Below are 17630 nucleotides of genomic sequence, written 5' to 3'. Positions count from 1 at the left end.
CCCCAAGGACAAAAGCAGTTCATCCTTACATAAAGGGGAACCTTCCCTACCAGTATGGTGAATGTCTTATGACAGAGAATTTTAAGTGACCTGTAAAAACTCTTTTTCAGTGAAACTTGAGAATTACTTAAACATTTATCCTTTCATTTTCAAAATAAGGTTCTTTTCTACCATTCAACAGGGCTCAATCCTTTTGTCAGGGAGGACTCACTTATTAATGTTAGTGAGTGTGTGATACAAGACCTCAAATGATGTATGGAAAATATTTCATAAGAAGGACCTAAAATTATCTTGACCTTTAGCTTTTTACCTCAAAATCACCAGTTCTTCCCAACTCCAAGAAGGGGCTATCCTTCATGTTTATGGCATGTACACACACCCAAAAAGTATCTTTACAGACGGGTCCGATAGATTTTGAAATGAACACCGATACTCCTGTTGTCTCGGTATGGTTGTCAAAGTCCTTTGGTCAATGTGTCACATTGTCAAACACAAAATTAAAAAGATATATTTTGGAATGTGTGAATATGACACAAACCATAACTTATGGGGCAGAAATCTTCCAATAAAATCCTATCACGACCCTCACCTTTGACCACCTAATCCCTATACTGTATAAACAAATTCTTCCTTCCCACAAGAGGATATATCCCTCATGTTTAGAACATAACATAAGAAAATAAGGAGTCTGCAATATGCCGGTTGGCCTGTGCATGCCAGCTCCTGTCGAGAGTTACCACCACTCTCTATCATCCATGAATCCAGCACTTACTACAAAGTTGCTAAGCTTGTTCCACTCATCCACCACCCTATTTTTCAACCAGTTCCTTCCTATCTCCTTCCTAAACCTAAACTTATCCAACTTAAATCCGTTGCTACGAGTCCTATCCTGCTTGGATATTATAAGAACTAGTATATCTATATTTCCTTTATGATTCCTTTCACCCACTTAAATACTTTGTAGGGGTATCGAGATATTAATGTTGTCTAGCACTCAGGATGGAAGGAAACTCTATGTGGTTTTCTTGTATAATATATAAGTTATATGATAGACAGTCTGGTGCTGGAGGTGCCGTGTGGTGAGGGGCCAGCGTGGAGCTTGCTGGAGGAGGTGTTGCTTGTTCAGGAAGATGGGCAGAATGAGAGTTGGTTGGTGGGGAAGCTCAGAGAAGGACAGCTGGTGGGTCGCCATGCTCGCTGGCGGGAGCGAGGACCGCCAGGCAGGCGAGGAGAATCGAAGGCAGCCAGGCAGCGGCGGAGGAGGAGGTGTTGCTTGTTCAGGAAGTTGGGCAGAATGAGAGTTGGTTGGTGAGGAAGCTCAGAGAAGGACAGCTGATGGGTCGCCATGCTCGCTGGCGGGAGCAAGGACCGCCAGGCAGGCGAGGAGAATCGAAGGCAGCCAGGCAGTTGCGGAGGAGGAGGTGTTGCTTGTTCAAGAAGAATGGTCAGAATGAATCTCAATGGAGAGACAGAGCTTATATACACCCAGCAGCAGCCGCCAGTCCTCTATGAGTCATGTTGGGAAAACCCAGAAAGTCGCCGGTGACTGGTTCCGTTGCTAAGATACGGTAACATCTGGTTGGTTGCTAGGGAAGGCGGCACATTGGAATGCGATACGCAGTTTGTAGGGGAGACGTCCACTACAACTTCTATCATATCTCCCAGCACTCTTTGCCTTTCTAGGGAATGCAAGTTAAGTTTCTTTAACCTATCTTGATATGGAAGGTTTCTACGTCCTGAAATTATTTTTGTCATTCTTCGCTGCACCGACTCCAGTGAATTATTATCCATTCTATAATAAGGGCACCAGAACTGAACCATATAATCGAGGAGCGGCCTGACTAGTGCAAGATATACAGTGGTCCCTCGGTTAACTAGCACAATTTGTTCCAGAAGGTTACTCGTTCACCGAAAAATTCGTTAACCGAAACCATTGTTTCAATGGGTTTTTGGGTAATTGGTTCCAGCTCACCAAAAATTGCCTAAAGTCAACAAAAAAGGTAGTAGAGTACACTTACTTTGAGGTGTGTGTGTAGAAGGCTCCTGGATGATGATGATGATGATGATGATGTGAATTTGAAGTGGGAGGTGGAGGAGGAGAAGGGAGAAGAGAAGGAAGTGGAGGTGGAGGAGAAGCATTTTACTGCTTCTTGGAAGGTGAGTTACCTTTTATGAAAATGTCAGGAACCTCTGCACTGACAGATTCTCCACCAGGAACATCCTCTCTCCTTCTTGAAGTGGAAGGCTGAGGGCTTGCATGTTGTTCCCGCTGCCTTTTACTGAAGAAACTGTCAATTTTTGTCTGTGGAGCATCTCTCCTCATCATTAACTGATGTTTGAAGAAGGAGACCACTGTGTCCTCAACATGACACAAAGCTAGTTCAGATTTTTCCACATCTGGGTGCCTTGAAGCCAATTTCTTGAACTTCTCCCAGTGGTGAACAACATCTTTCAACTCTGAAGTTGACATATGGTCATCACTTTCCGTTTCCTCCTCACCACTGTCAGCCTCTAACATCTCATCCAGTTGCTGCAGGTCTTCAGGAGTAAGTTCCTGTTCATGAGACATCACAAGCTCTTCTACATCCTCCTCCTCCACTTCAAGGCCCAATGTCTGACCAATGGACACAATCTCCTGGTGCAACTCTGTTTCATCCTCAAATCCCTCAAAATCATGGACTACTGATGGCCACAGTGCTTTCCATGAAGAATTGAGGGTTCTAGTGGAGACTTCTTGCCATGAGGACACAATCAATTTTACAGCCTCCAGGATGTTAAACTGTGTCTTCCAGAACTGTGCCAGTGTTAGTTCAGGATCAGTGGAAGTTGCCTGATGACACCTCCTGAACATTTTCTTCATGTACAGCTTCTTAAAGTTGCTGATCACATTCTGATCCATTGGCTGTATGATTGATGTAGTGTTGGGAGGCAAAAACAACACTTTGACAAAGTCAAATTGAGACTCCAAAGTTCTGGCAAGTTGAGGGTCATGACCAGGGGCATTATCCATAAGGAGAAGAGCCTTTAAAGGGAGTTTATTGGTGGTTAGGTAGCTCTTCATAGAAGGGCAAAACACCTCAACAGCCCATTCATTAAAGAGCTGTCTTGTTACCCATGCCTTACGGTTGGATTTCCAATAAACTCCAAGCCGTCCTCTTACAACTTTTTGTTGCTTGAACTCCCTGGGGTTCTCAGAGTGGTAGACAAGCATAGGCTTCAGTCGGAAATCCCCTGAAGCATTGGCACCAAGCAATAGAGTGAGACGGTCTTTCATGGGTTTATGCCCAGGTAAAGAGGCTTCATCTCTGGTGATGAATGTTCTTTTGGGCATCTTTTTCCAGAACAGCCCAGTTTCGTCCACATTGAACACTTGCTGTGGAAGATAATTTTCTGTATCCATCAGTTCTTTAAATTCCACTAAAAACTTTGCTGCCACTTCCTTATCAGCACTGGCAGCCTCACCATGCCTAACAACACTAAATATGTCACTTTTCTTAAATTTTTCAAACCAGCCCTTGCTGGCCCTAAAATCTTCAAAGTCTGTGCCTGAAGAACCAGGTTGATCTACCTTTAAATGTTTTCTTATATTTCCCTGGCTCTTTCACAAATAAATTCAGTAGAAACTGAATCACCTTTCATCTGTTTTTCCCTAATCCAAATGAGAAGTAACCTCTCTGTTTCTGCTATTATGGATCTACCTTTGAACACTCTGGTAGATTTGTTTCTCACTTTCACTTCCTTGAATTTGTCTTTCTGTGCAAGAATTGTCGACACAGTTGATGTTGACATGCCATATTCTTTGCTAGGCACATTTGTTCTAATGCCTTCTTCATGTTTTCTAATTATTTCCTGTTTCACCTGAATTGAAATCGCTTTTCTAGATTTCTTGGGACCCATGCTGGATTCAAAAACAATTTCAACACGTGATATTTTATGTTTAATTGCTGTAAATAAAGAATATTTTCTTTAAATTAACACTGCATTGCGCTATATATCATCAATATGTAAAAGAAATTTTAAAATGACCAATAATTTGACTGAAAACACAGAAAAAAGCGTTTATGTTGAAGAGAGTCTGAAGCAAGATGTTACTTCCACTGAAAAGACACAGAGACTGACGCCTGTTTGGTGTGTTGACAGGCTGTTTGGCACGCATAAAACTAGTTTCCTGTACAAGTACTTGAATTATGTTCAATAATTGTTAAAATGACTAAAAAATTTAATATAAAACTTTTAAAATGATTGAATGGTACAACCTTCTTGATATTTACTAAAATGGTAAGAAATTTAAGCCCTAGAACCGATTACTGTATTGGCGGACTAATACGAAAGCTAGTGTGCAAGCGAAAACATGTTGAGGGCCGCTCGTAAGGAATTTGTTAATTGAGGAATGCTCGTTAACCGAAGTTAAGAATCTTATGGAAGGTAATTCGTTAACCGAAATCTCGTTAACCGAGGCGCTCGTTAACCGAGGAATCACTGTAGTTGCAATAAGACCTCTGCACTCTTGTTACTTACACTTCTAGATATAAAACCTAATACCCTGTTTGCCTCATTTCGAACATTAACGCACTGTTTTCTAGGCCGTAGGTCCAGGCTTACAAGTACCCCTAAGTCTCTTTCACAAGTAGATTTCTCTAGGTTGATGTTGTTAAGGCTGTATACAGGTGCTCCCCAACTTACGACGGGGTTAGGGACGCAAATTCAGGTCGTCAGTCAGAATGGTCGTAAGTCCGACATAGATTAAAAAAAAAAAATAAATAAATAAATAAAGAAATCTACAATGAAATACAGTACAGTAAAAGTAATAAATAATGAGGAATGGATACAGTGTGACTGAGCACTTACCTTTAATGTAGTCAGCTGAATGCACATGGGGCCCCCATAATTTTCTATTTACAGGTATACATGGAGACTATATTAATTGGGTGAAACAGAGGAGGAGACAGGGCTGGGTGGGTCATCAATGTCGCTTTCTTCAGACAGGTTTATGTACTGTGGAAACTTTCTGATTGAAGGTATTGGATCATCTTGAGGGAGTGAAGAGGCAGCACTGGTGAGGCGTGAGGAGACAGCACTGGGGGACTTCTTAAAATAGATGTCCAATTTAGACTGCACAGTTTGCTTTTTCTTTTCATTCTAAATTTCTCTGTAGCAAGCAGGTGCATGTTGGATCATTCTATCAACTTTGGCAAAATGCTCATAATTTTGATCCATGCCATCAAACATTTGCATCCCTTTATTAATTGTAGCAAATACCTCTGCCATTTGCTTCACTGAAAAATTTTTGGGGGGTGCAGGTCCTTCTACATTTAGACTGGCTTCTTCCTCTGCATCTTTGTGTGCTTCCAGTTCAATGAGATCTTCGTTACTGAGCTCTTCTGCTACACTTTCAACCAACTGTTCAACATCTTCATTATCAATTTCTAACTGAAGCTGTTTACCAAACTCCACTATCTTGTTACTAATATCCGAAATAACTTCATTTTCATTAAATCCTCTAAAACTGGTCACATATCTTTTCAGGACTTTTTTCCATATTCCATTCATGCAATGTTTTGTAACCTGATCCCATGCTGCACTAATGTTCTTTTACATGACAAAACGTTGTACTCCTTCCAAAACTCTCTGAGCATTTTCTCACCTTCAGTAGCAGCAGCAGCCTGAGCGAAGGTCGTACGTAAATAATACGCTTTAAAGGCAGCAAGAGCACCTTGATCCATGGGTTGGATGACAGAGGTAGTGTTAGGTGGAATGTACACTACCTTAACATCAGGGTGCATGTCGTCCAGGTGTGGTGGGTGTCCCGGAGCATTATCCAAAATCAGCAAAATCTTGAATGGAATCCGTTGTTGCAGACAATACTCCTTGGCTCGAGGAATGAAACAATTTATGAACCAATCCTCAAACAGTACTATGGTCATCCAGGCTTTCTTGTTATTGCGATAAAACACTGGCAGTGTGTGCTTGCTGACATGTTTAAAAGCCCTGGGGCTCTCTGAATGATAAATCATGAAAGGCTTCAGCTTGAAACCAGCAACATTCTCAACAGAAGTGTAATTCTGTCCTTGAATGCCTTGAATCCTGGCATTGTTTTCGCCTCTTTGTGGATGTATGTCCGCTCAGGCATGCGCTTCCACAATAATCCAGTCTCACCCACATTGAATATTTGCTCAGGCAAATAATTTCCTTCCACAATCATCATCTAACTCCTCCTTAAAAGCTTTGGCAGCACCAACATCAGCACTAACTGCATCTCCATTCACCTTGACATTATGTAAACTGTAGCATTTTTTAAATGTTAAACCACCCATGACTTGCTGTAAAGGTTTGCTCACATTCATCTCCTGCCTGCTCCTTCAGGCTTTGGAACAGGCTTCTTGCTTTAGCCTGTAAGGTTAGAAAGCTTAAGGGTACACGCTTCTGTATTTGGTCTTCTATCCATATCACCAATAATTTTTCCATATCGTGAATAGGACCTTGTCTTTTCTTCGAAATTATAGTTCCCTTTATAGGTGTTGTTCCTTTCACTACTTCACGAATACGTTCCTGTCCTTCAGAATAGTGGATATGGTCGAGTGCGAGAAACCTAGGTCGCGTGAGATTGTTGCTACAGTTTTACCATTCTCATATTGCATTATTATCTTCATTTTCATCTCAAAAGTAATTGCCTGTCTCCTTTTCTTCTGAGCACCACCAGCACTCTCACTTGTACACTTTCCAGTCATTATAAAGTCAATTAAATACGATAATAACGTAAGTACACAGCGCGATCAGTATAGGATACGATAGCCAAACACCAACTAAGCGCTGTACTGAGTGAGTGTACCCACGCGGTGATCCAAGCCAGCCACGCTCTTGCCCGGGACGGAAACGTTTTGCTATAGAAAATACGCGCGTCATTTGAAAAAAATTTTGGTCACGACTGCGGCGGTCGTACGGTCAGAGCAGGTCGTAAGTGCGGATGGATGTAAGTTGAGTCAGTCGTAAGTCGGGGACTACCCGTACTGTACATTGACAGTATTTGTTCTTCCAATATTAAGTACGCTGCACTTGCTGGTGTTGAATTTCATTTGCCATTTTTCTGACCACTCCTGCAGTTTATTTAAATCCTCCAGTAGTGCATTTGCATCCTGCCCTGAATTAATCTGCCGGCCTATTTTGGTGTCATCCGCAATCTTGTTTATGTCACTGCTGATCCCAGTATCTAGATTGTTTGTAGATTATGAACAAAAGTGGGCCCAGTACTGACCCCTGGGGAACCCCACTGGTTACACAGCCCCATTCAGATTTAACACCATCTACGCTGACCCTCTGTGTTCTATCGGTGAGCCATGATTTTGTCCAATCTAAAACTTTCCCCTCGATACCATGAGCCATAACTTTTCTCAGCAGCCTCTGATGCAGTATTCTGTCAAACGCTTTGTTAAAGTCTAAGTAAATAACATCGTAATTTTCGTCATTATCTACTACCTCGAAGACTTTCCTAAAAAACGTCAGCAGATTTGTTAGACAAGATTTTCCCTTTGTAAGCCCATGTTGAGAGTCGTAGATTAATTTGTTTTTCTCTAAATGCCATCGGATGCTATTTGCTATACTGTAATTGATTCATGAAATTTCCCCACTACTCGCGTCAAACTAATCGGCCGGTAATTTGAAGCTGATGCTCTGTTTCCCTTTTTGAATAAGGGTACTACATTTGCCTGTTTCCACAGGTCTGGCACAACTCCCGTGTCTAATGATTTTGTAAATAAATTTACGAGGGGTCCGCTAATCTGTTCCTTACACTCTTTCAAAACTCTAAGGAAAATTTCATCCAGTCCTGGGGATTTTGTCTTCTTTAATTTACTTATCTTCTTAAGAACATCCTCTTTTCTGATAGTGTTATTCTTTAATTTCTCTTCTTCATTTCCCCTAAATATCAGTTCCACCTCTGAAATTTCCTCGTGAATTTCTTCTGTGAAAACTGATAAGAAGTAGCTGTTTAATGCTTTGCATATTTTCTCACTATCATCGATCACTTCCCCTCTCTCTTACTTTAAATGTCCCACTTTGTCCTTGACCTTTGATATAACATTCAAGTTAGGCTGCAGACACAATTTTCCCATGAGATTAGATAATGCATTGTGTGTAAACTGACATAATCAAAGTTTACCATTGTATAAAAAATGAGATGTAAGTTTATTCTCAAGTTCAACTTCAAATTACTGTACTGTACAACCAATTTCTAATTATAGGCAGTCCCTGGGTTACGAACAGGTTACATTCCTGGACCCTGTTCCTAAGTCGGAACAGTGTTAATGTCATGGTTTAGGTTAGGTTAAAGCAGAACCTTTTCCATACAAAAAAACAGTAGTATCCTATACATAACAAATAATGTAAAAATTGTAAATAAAGTTATGTTAAACAATACAGCCATGTAAAAATTGGGATTTTAGTTACAACCCTGCCCATACAAAATAACAACACTGTAATATCCCATACATAAATAATGTAAATACCTGTAAATACTGTAAATAAAGTGATGTTAAACAATATAGAATAATGAAAGCAATATAAAAAATGGGATTTTAGTTACAGATTCTTGTGATGAATACATTGGAATCCTCTAAAAACTGCAGATGTTCGTAAGTTGGGCATTCGTAACTTGGAGACTGCTTGTATTGTATGTATGCCATACGATATATATTTTATAAAATAAATCTGATTAAAATTCTTCTAAGCAGATAAATGTAATGAATTACAGCTCCTCCCCGACTTACGACGGGGTTAGGGACCCAAATCCAGGTCGTAAGTCGAAATGGTCGTAAGTCGGAAATGCTTAAATAATACATAGAAAATCTAAAATGGGTGTCTGTTTTTCTTCTCAGCACCACAAAACACTCACTTTTAAGCTTGCCAGCCATTTTAAAGTGAATTACAAACGAAAATTTTGTCTGTGTACTGACTTAAGGACTCGAAAATATGTAATTTGACCAAATTTTGGTATGACTGAAGCAGGTCGTAAGTGCGGATGGTCGTAAGTCGAGTAGGTCGTAAGTCGTGGAGGAGCTGTATAAAAGAAAGGATACTGGACTCATGATATGTCCCCAGTCAAAACTGCATAAGTGTATACAGAATGTACAACACAGACAGCATACCTAGAACATTACGCATAATCATCTGATTGTCTGAAGCCAGTTTGCTTAGTGTGCCCCACACTGGTTTGCCTTCAGGAATAGGGTTCTTCTTCACCCATCCCCCACAAGCATACGTGTAGAAATCATCACATGGATTTACTTTAGTTTCCATGCTACTGAGCACAGACCCAGAGACCATAACACATTCTGGGGTTAAGCATACATCACCAGCACCTAGGGAAGAGAAATATTGAACTGTTATGTACCTGTACAGTACTTTACTTTGGAAAAACAAAGAATCATATAACTCTAATTACGTATGTGAAAGTGGGTAAAATATATTTTCTATAAAATGCAAAAAACTAATTTGCTTTTTCCAAACCTTAAGTTAAAGGTAATTTAGTACTGTACACCTGTATGTAACTAGTATGGAGTAAGACAGGCATTCTCAAGTATTGTACCAACTGCAGTGTAGCTCTGGTGTAGGGGGTGAAACATGTAACACAAGCACCACTGCACAGGGCAACATATATCCATCTATAAATTGATTCACTTGTGTCACTACACCATCACACAATATGTTACACAAGAGACAAGAATATAAAAATGGGAGACTTAAGTATGATATATCATCTTATGGCTAAAGAGATCCATAACAGACCAGTGTTGCTTTATTTAGTTACCATTGCCAAGCCCGACAAACAGGACCTGCCAATGCCTATAGGGCATGCATTTCTTAACAGAAGAAGACATTATTCTAAAGTACAATGCTCAGTATTGCAACAAGGAACAAATACATTGTAATCTTTCCATCTTAGTTGAATCTGTAAGAATCGGCACAAATTTAATGACCGTCTCAAGGATGGGTAGGGCTAGCCAGGTCAGAATACAGTAATGTCTATAAAACTTATTTTGCTCAAAATTGATCTAACCACACGTGAAACTATACTCCAGCTCTCAGGTCCCAAACAATTCTGGAACTCACTCAAGGGAGGAAACTGGGAATGAGTTCTCTTGCTTGTTTCCCTGGTTTAAACCAGTTCAGTAAAAAGGAGAAGAGGAGGTTGTACAGGTTTGAGACTCTGCAATTGAATGGGTTACCGGTATCCTTTGTATGTTACCATGGATAGTTCAATAGACTTTATCAAGGCAAAAGTCTCCTTGAAAATTGAAGCAAGGAGCTTTCACAGATCTTGTAACTCAGTGTGTAGCTTGTATACCACAGACAATTCCTTCTTGTCTACCTTTATGGAATGTAATCTTTCATTACCTACAATACAATTTAACAATAACTCCTCACCTAAAACACCAAGAATTAATATAAAGTTTCAGATGCTGATCAAGTCCTTGGAACCCTGTGAAAGATTTATGGACAACTTTACTCATTTCTAGGTTTTCTCTAGGTTGCTTCATCTTCCAGTGTATCTAATCAATTAAACTCTGGTCCAACATAAAGATTCCTTGACAAGATTTACTCATACTGTAGAGAGTTTCATTAGGACACCACAGTTGACAGTTAACAAACGTATTGGCTTATGTCCCAGACATTTCTTGTAAAGATTGTAATCTTGCTGCTAACAAGGATAGAAACATGCTAATAACAATCATTTTATCTGTGCTTAATTCTTTATGACAAAACAAATCAAACACATACAAGAACATCCCAGCCGATGACTTTACTGGTTAGGTACAGGTAAACCTTGATTTACGGTCTCGATTTATGATACAGGGTATTTTGCTTTAACGATGGTGATGTTTTAAAACCACCTCCATGTTTATGATAAAAAATATTCTCATTAACGATGGCCATTAAACGGCTAAACTTGCTGAAACGCTAATTTGGAATGCATCTCTCGCTCCACTTGTCAGCCGCAGCGTCATCTATCCACGATCCGCCACACAGCCACCCGGTGCACTACAGTCCTGACCTCTGTTCAATGGTGACTGAATCTGCCCGTGATCGGGTAACTCAACAATTATCGGTCAGTATCATTGTTGTTACTTAGCATCGGTGTTTTTCCCCCCTTATAGTGAGAACATCACTAATGTTCAAAGTGTTTTGGTGATTGTGAAGTGAATTTTGCTTTGTGTTTTGTGAATATAAAGTGCCATAACCTTCGACTTCAAGGGCCAGCAGCCACACAGGGTCCTCTTCATCTGACACTTCTCCAGTCCCACTCAGGAGTTTCACCCGTTTTAAGGCCAGGCCAAAGCCTACACCTCCAGCCCCCAAAGTGGAAGGCCCTCCTAGGATTCTGACTTCCACACTGTCTCCAGCCTTCCCGGAGGCTGCGTGGGTGTCATAGTGACATCCCCACTACACTTATAAGAGTCCCCTTAGCCACGAAGGGGACATTTGTGATGAGGTCCAAGCTTGTTTTTAATGATGTGGTGAGTGTTGTTTGATTGTTATATACATATTTATTTTATTAGTGCAGGAATTGTTTTTTTGGTGATACCGGTACATACATGTGTCGGACTGGCTGGGAATGTATCCCATTGAACCCCATGTTATACTGTAATGAACTTGATTTACGATATTTTGATAAATGATGAGGTTTTTAGGAAAGAAACCCCATCATAAATCGAGGTTTACCTGTACTGTAATCAAAGGCAAGGTATCTTTCATGTGATAACAAGATCAACAAATTAATCCAACCAGTCATGAGTCATCAAGTACAAAATCTATGAGGTTGTGTTTCTTCACTCATCCTATTCAGATATGTACATGAAAAATTTTTCAATAATGAGTGGTCCTGGCTGTGGTAGTATAATATCATGATTGTCACTCACTTACCTGCCCAATGTTCTCCACTCAGTACTGTATTAAAAGGAACATGGATAACCCACTGAGTTTCATAAACCATAGTTAAAGCCTTTTGTAGAATGAGGTAGAATTCCGATACCTGTACTTTATTCCTAACGGCCTGATAAGTGCACAAACTCCATACAAATGTAGGATGTTTTGGCCACGGACGTTTGGTTTGGAGCAGGTTATATTATAACCTAACCTAACTTAATTGTAGCCCAAGTGTCAACTCACCACTCTACACAGCGAATTTGGTCCTGTAGTTCATTCAACCCGTGTCTTGGCAGACAACTAAGATATTAACATTATCAGAGTCAGATTAGTTTGATGTGCATAGAGGGACAGCTTCCCAGGTCACTTCACTATCCCTACCAAGCCATTAAACAGAAATTCATAAATTAATCTATTCTTTATTTACAAAACTGGAACTCATTGACAGTATTAACCTTTAAAGTGGAAAATATCTTAAATCAAATCAAATTAGTTTTGTTGACAGTAATGAACTGTAGGTTTTTAGTTAGCTAGTTAATGATACATAAGTTTGATGAGCAATTTTTTGTTAGTGTAGCAACTACATAATAGTCTAGCAACGTACCTGTGTGAGGACGAAGCTTGTTTAAAGTGTGCTGGGACTTTGCTTGGATATGCAAAACAGCCACCAGTACTGTTACCACCACCAGTAAGAGTATCCAACCCACCAACAGCGCCTTTTCTAGAGCAGTGCGAGAACGCCACCAGTGAGAACCCTGAGAAGAACAAGTATCAATAAAGTACCTGTACTCTTATTTTTTCAGTCTTGCAAGTGCAGTACAGTATGGTTACTTACCAGCAGAGCTCCACAATTTTCGTATTTTGTTGTAATTCTATATTTCAAAATATTCAGATCACAAAGTAACTAAGGTGATATGCAACAGCATTATATTTGCACACATACTGTAATAATAGAGTAAAATTAACAAAAATAAAACTTATCCGGAAAAAAAGGCTAAAAATTGCTGGACTTATACTTGAAGCTCCTGCACAACATTTAAAATTTAAAATACAGTAGTAATCCAAAATAGGTTTACAAAATAAACTAAACATCTGTGTGAAATGTGACACAACTGATATAGGAAGCTTAATTCACAAAATACTAATGAAATATAAAATGAGTACTGTACCTATACAGTATCTAATTGATCACTACTGTATTTGTCAGCACTGCTCATTTAATATAATCTAAGGTACTGATGCCTAAATTAGATTTCAGTAAGTAATTTGCTCAAGAATTTTGTACAATTAAGGCCAGCATATTCTGCTTCCTTTTCTTAAAGTCAAAGTCAAAGCCTATACAGTACAGTAATAAACTAGTGTATACTCTGTAGTTAATGGTTTGGTCTGAAGACATCTCCCTCCTGCTAAACTCAACCTGATACTACGTCGTTTTGTGTTGTTACGGACAACTTTCTACGGCGCATTACCCACTCTTGTCTGGCCCCACTATGCTCTCTCGGCTCGACACGCTGCCCTCACTCGCGGAACGTCACAGCGTCCCCAAGCGACGCCAAGCCAGTCTCTGTTACGACTTCACATCATTCGTGCGTGCTTAAATGTTTTTGATCTAAAACTCTACTCTTAACCATTCGAAAAGGCTTCCAAGCGCCCATCATGTGCTACTGATGCTAGAATAGTGATGAGGCAACGTATCCATTACCCTTGCTCTGTAGATGGATGTATTAACCCAATTTGAAAAAGGGGAACGTGCTGTGGACATAACCGCTGTGCTTGGTCTCACCCCCACAACAGTGCGTACTATCCGGACCAACGCTGACAAGATTAAGGTTAGTGCTGTAAGTGGTTCTTCTCTGAGCGCTACTAAGACAACTCGTACTAGAAGCACTGTGACAGTGAAGGTGGAAAAGATGCTGGCAATGTGGATGGAGGACCAGAATCAACACAATGTCCCTGTGAGCCTTATGGTTATCCAGCATAAGGCCAGATCCCTGTTTGACGACTTAGAGGCAGAAGAGGGAGAAGGATCGAAGGAAGAGACCTTTACGGACAGCCGAGGATGGTTTCAACGATTTAAGCATTGTTATAACTTCCACAATATTAAGATGACTGGTGAATCTGCCCGTTCAGATACGGTTGCTGCCGAGACATTCCCGCCAGAATTCGAACTGATTATCAGCATGGAGGTTACTCACCGAAACAAGTCTTTAATGTGGATGAGACTGCTCTCTTTTGGAAGAGGAAGCCTGAGAGGACCTATATCTACAAGGAGGAGAAAAGAGCGCCAGGTTTTAAAGCAGCGAAAGACCGCTTGACGCTGCTGCTTGGCGCGAATGCTACCGTTGACTTCAAGCTGAAGTCTATGTTGAGATCTCGCGCTGCCAACCCACCGGCCCTGAAAGATTACTCTAACGATCACCTTCCTGTCATTTACAAGGCAAACAAAGAGGCAAGGATAACCGGGGCCATATTTACTTTTTTCATTTTATCCTCTTCACCACTCATCAGCTCGTTAGCCGCTTGGGCGATCGGTCACGTCTCTGATTACTTTTCCTTTTCTTTTATCCTCTTCACCAAAAAATCGGCTCATTGGCCGCTTGGGCGATCGGTCACGTCTCTTACGTACTGTTGGCAAGTACTGGGCATGCACCAGCTCCTGAATGCACCTGAACCCGCTCCAATGTTGGTCAAGTCTTGTCTTGAAAGAGCTCACACTCGGTGCCATCACAACACTTTCTGGAAGATTGTTCCAAGAGTTCACAACTCTCAATTCAAAAAAGTTTGCCCTCACAGTTTTCTGGACTTGCGGCTTCTTCAATCTTGAGCTGTGACCCCTTGTGGGGCGAGTGCACGCCAGCTCCAAGTAAGGACACTTGACTGAGTAGTGCCCCATGAGATGCTTATACACCTCAATTAAGTCACCCCTTGCCCGTCTGTAGTATAAGCTAGGCAAGTTCAGGTGCTCCAATCTCTTAGGGTAGCTGAGGTGCCGAAGGGCAGGCACCAGTCTGGTGGCCCTCCTTTGAACATTTTCAATCAACTGACAGTCCCTAGCATAACTCGGGGACCAGACGGGGTGACAGTACTCCAGATGGGGAAGCACTTCACTCTTGAAGATCGTTACGAGGGACGGACCGTCTAGATATCTGAACGACCTTCTTATAAGACCCAATAATTTATTTGCCTGATTTACCTTCTTCTCGCAATGGCTCGAGAACTTCAGCTTATTGTCAACATACACACCTAGGTCCTTCTCACATTCAGTCTCAAATAGTGCAGTTTCTTCATCCCGTTGGGACATATGATACGCCTCCTTACCGTTGGTACACCCCAGGTGCATCCTCTTACACTTCGTGACATTGAATCTCAGCAGCCACTTCTTCGACCATTCTTGGAGCCTACAGAGGTCCTTCTGCAGCTCTTCACAGTCCGCTTGGTTCTTGATTTCCCGAAATAACTTGGCGTCATTGGCAAACATTTGTATGGAGGAGTGTACAACGTCAGGCATGTAATTTATGAAACAAACAAACAACAGCGGGCCCAATACACTGCCCTGTGATACACTGCTTGTAACAGGTACGGATGGTGACTTCGTGCCATTAATCACCACACACTGCTTGCGGTCATGTAGAAAATCTTCTATTCATGCTAGGACATTTCCCTGAATTCTGTACCTTTCCAGTTTGATTTTCAGCTTTTCGTGGGGTACACTGTCGAAAGCCTTGGCAAAATCTAGATAAATATTGTCGATATTACCACCCCATTCCAGAATATGGGTCCAAATATCCAATACCTTGAGCAATTGTGCTAAGCAGGAGTGCCCTTAAGTGCAGCAATAGTTACCATAAGTCCCACACTCAACCTGAGTGCCACAATCATCCTGAGCCAATCACTCTGAGAGCCACAATCACCCTAAGTGCTGTAGTTACCATAAATCCCATCATCATCCTGAGTGCCATATTCACCCATGCCAAAATCACCCTAAGTCCCATAATTACACTGAGTGCCACAATAAACCTAGGTGCCTCAATCACACTGAGTGTCACAATCATCCTAAGTCCTAAAATCACCCTAAGTGCCACAATCAACTTAAGCCCCACAATCACCCTAAGTCCCACAATCACCCTAAGTCCCACAATCATCCTGAGTGCCACAATCATCCTGAGTGCCACAATTATCCTGAGTGCCACAATTAACCTAAGTGTCACAATCATCCTCATAATTACCCGAAGTGCCACAATCACCCTGAGTTTTGAAATAAACCTAGGTGCCACAATCATGCTGAGTGCCACAATCACACTGAGAGCCAAAATAAACCGAGGTGCCACAATCGCCTTAAGTGCTTAACTTATTTCACCAGATGATTAAACACTCCAATTTTGCCTAAGGGGGTCAGATTAGATTAGATTAGATTAGGTTAGGTTAGGTTAGGTTAGGTTAGGTTAGGGTAGGGTGTTTAATCATCAGGTGAAACAAACTGGGGTGCTTAAAATCTTTGAGTGATCTAAAAGAACTAACCATGTGATAATGGACGGTGGTGGTACCGGTGGGGAGTTCCTCAGTGCGGGCTGACCCAACTGAGCTCGTATCATCATCCACATCTGTTTGTTGTTTGTAGCGAGTCATCTGTAAGGCGAAAGACCCTAAAATTGAAATTGTCGTTCAGGAAGTGAAGTAAAAATTTTCTCCATTTAAGCATATTCAGTGAAAATAACCTACTCTTGTTTTTACATTCTACATAAATATAACGAGAATGCCTTAGTGACTCACATATTGTACAGTATTAGGAATTACACTCTAAAAATAAGTGATATCCTGAAACTGTTAAATTCCCCAAAACAAATTATATTCCAAGGTTTGTAAAGTTTGTCAGAAATAACGGAAAAATAATAAAATCCTGTACAGTAGTTAGTTACTGAATACTACTACTAGTGTACTACTTTGCTGTCACTCGGAATCGAGCATGACGATCATCCAGCTATGATACAATGATATGAGTTATTAAGGTTGTCACCTAGGTTGGTGAGTTTTAAGGTGACTAAAGAGTCCGATACGGAACCGGCAGAGTCATTCACAGAAGTTGCACATGTGTATGGCTCCATCTAGTGCGGGAGGTGCAGTGGCAGCGTCTTTCCGGCGCTGGCGCTTGTCTGCCTCAGTTTGTAGTCGGGCTAATTCGAAGGTATTGACACCTTGTTGTGTGGTGCTCCTCCAAGTGTTACGGTGTGGAGTGATTGTCTCCCATGTGAGGGGGTCGCTTTGGCACTTTTTCAGGTTTGTCTTAAGACTATCCTTATACCTTCTCAGTTGCCTGCCAGCTTTACATTTACTATTTGTTAGATGACTGTAAAGTAACTCCTTTGTCAGTCCACTGTCGTTCATGCGGGTAACATGGCCAGTCCAACGTAGTTGTGCATGGATAATGGTAGACTCGATGCTCCAACAGTTGGTGTCAGCAAGAATACAGGTTCTGGCATTTGTTCTCTTGTCTTCCCAGCGAACTAGGAGGATGGAACGTAGACTACGTTGGTGAAAGTTTTCAAGTGCCTTAAGGTGCCTCCTGTATATAAAGCATGTCTCACTGCCATATAGCAGGGTGGGGAGGACCACTGCTCGATATATGCACAACTTTGTAGATAATTTCAGCTCCCTACAGCAGAAGACACGGGTACGGAGTCTACCAAAGGCTTGAGATGCACATCTGATCCGAC

At 41.2% G+C, this 17630-nt stretch overlaps 1 protein-coding gene across 2 annotated transcripts in view; it reads right to left on the bottom strand.

The window, feature by feature from the left end:
- Nucleotides 1–17630, bottom strand: part of LOC121861516 (endothelin-converting enzyme homolog) — a 132179-nt gene that overhangs the window by 38048 nt on the left and 76501 nt on the right. For both annotated transcript variants that reach the window (XM_042359326.1, XM_042359325.1), the window contains exons 2-4: nt 16438–16545; nt 12524–12674; nt 9141–9353 (exon numbers count right to left, since the gene is read on the bottom strand). In XM_042359326.1, coding sequence (XP_042215260.1) covers nt 9141–9353; nt 12524–12674; nt 16438–16545 — 472 coding nt within the window. The remainder of the gene's footprint in view (nt 1–9140; nt 9354–12523; nt 12675–16437; nt 16546–17630) is intronic.

Source organism: Homarus americanus, unplaced genomic scaffold, assembly GCF_018991925.1.
Source record: "Homarus americanus isolate GMGI-L3 unplaced genomic scaffold, GMGI_Hamer_2.0 scaffold24260, whole genome shotgun sequence".
Lineage (NCBI taxonomy): Eukaryota > Metazoa > Arthropoda > Malacostraca > Decapoda > Nephropidae > Homarus > Homarus americanus.
Note: the sequence above shows the minus strand (reverse complement) of the source record. Positions and strands in the feature narration are given on the sequence as shown.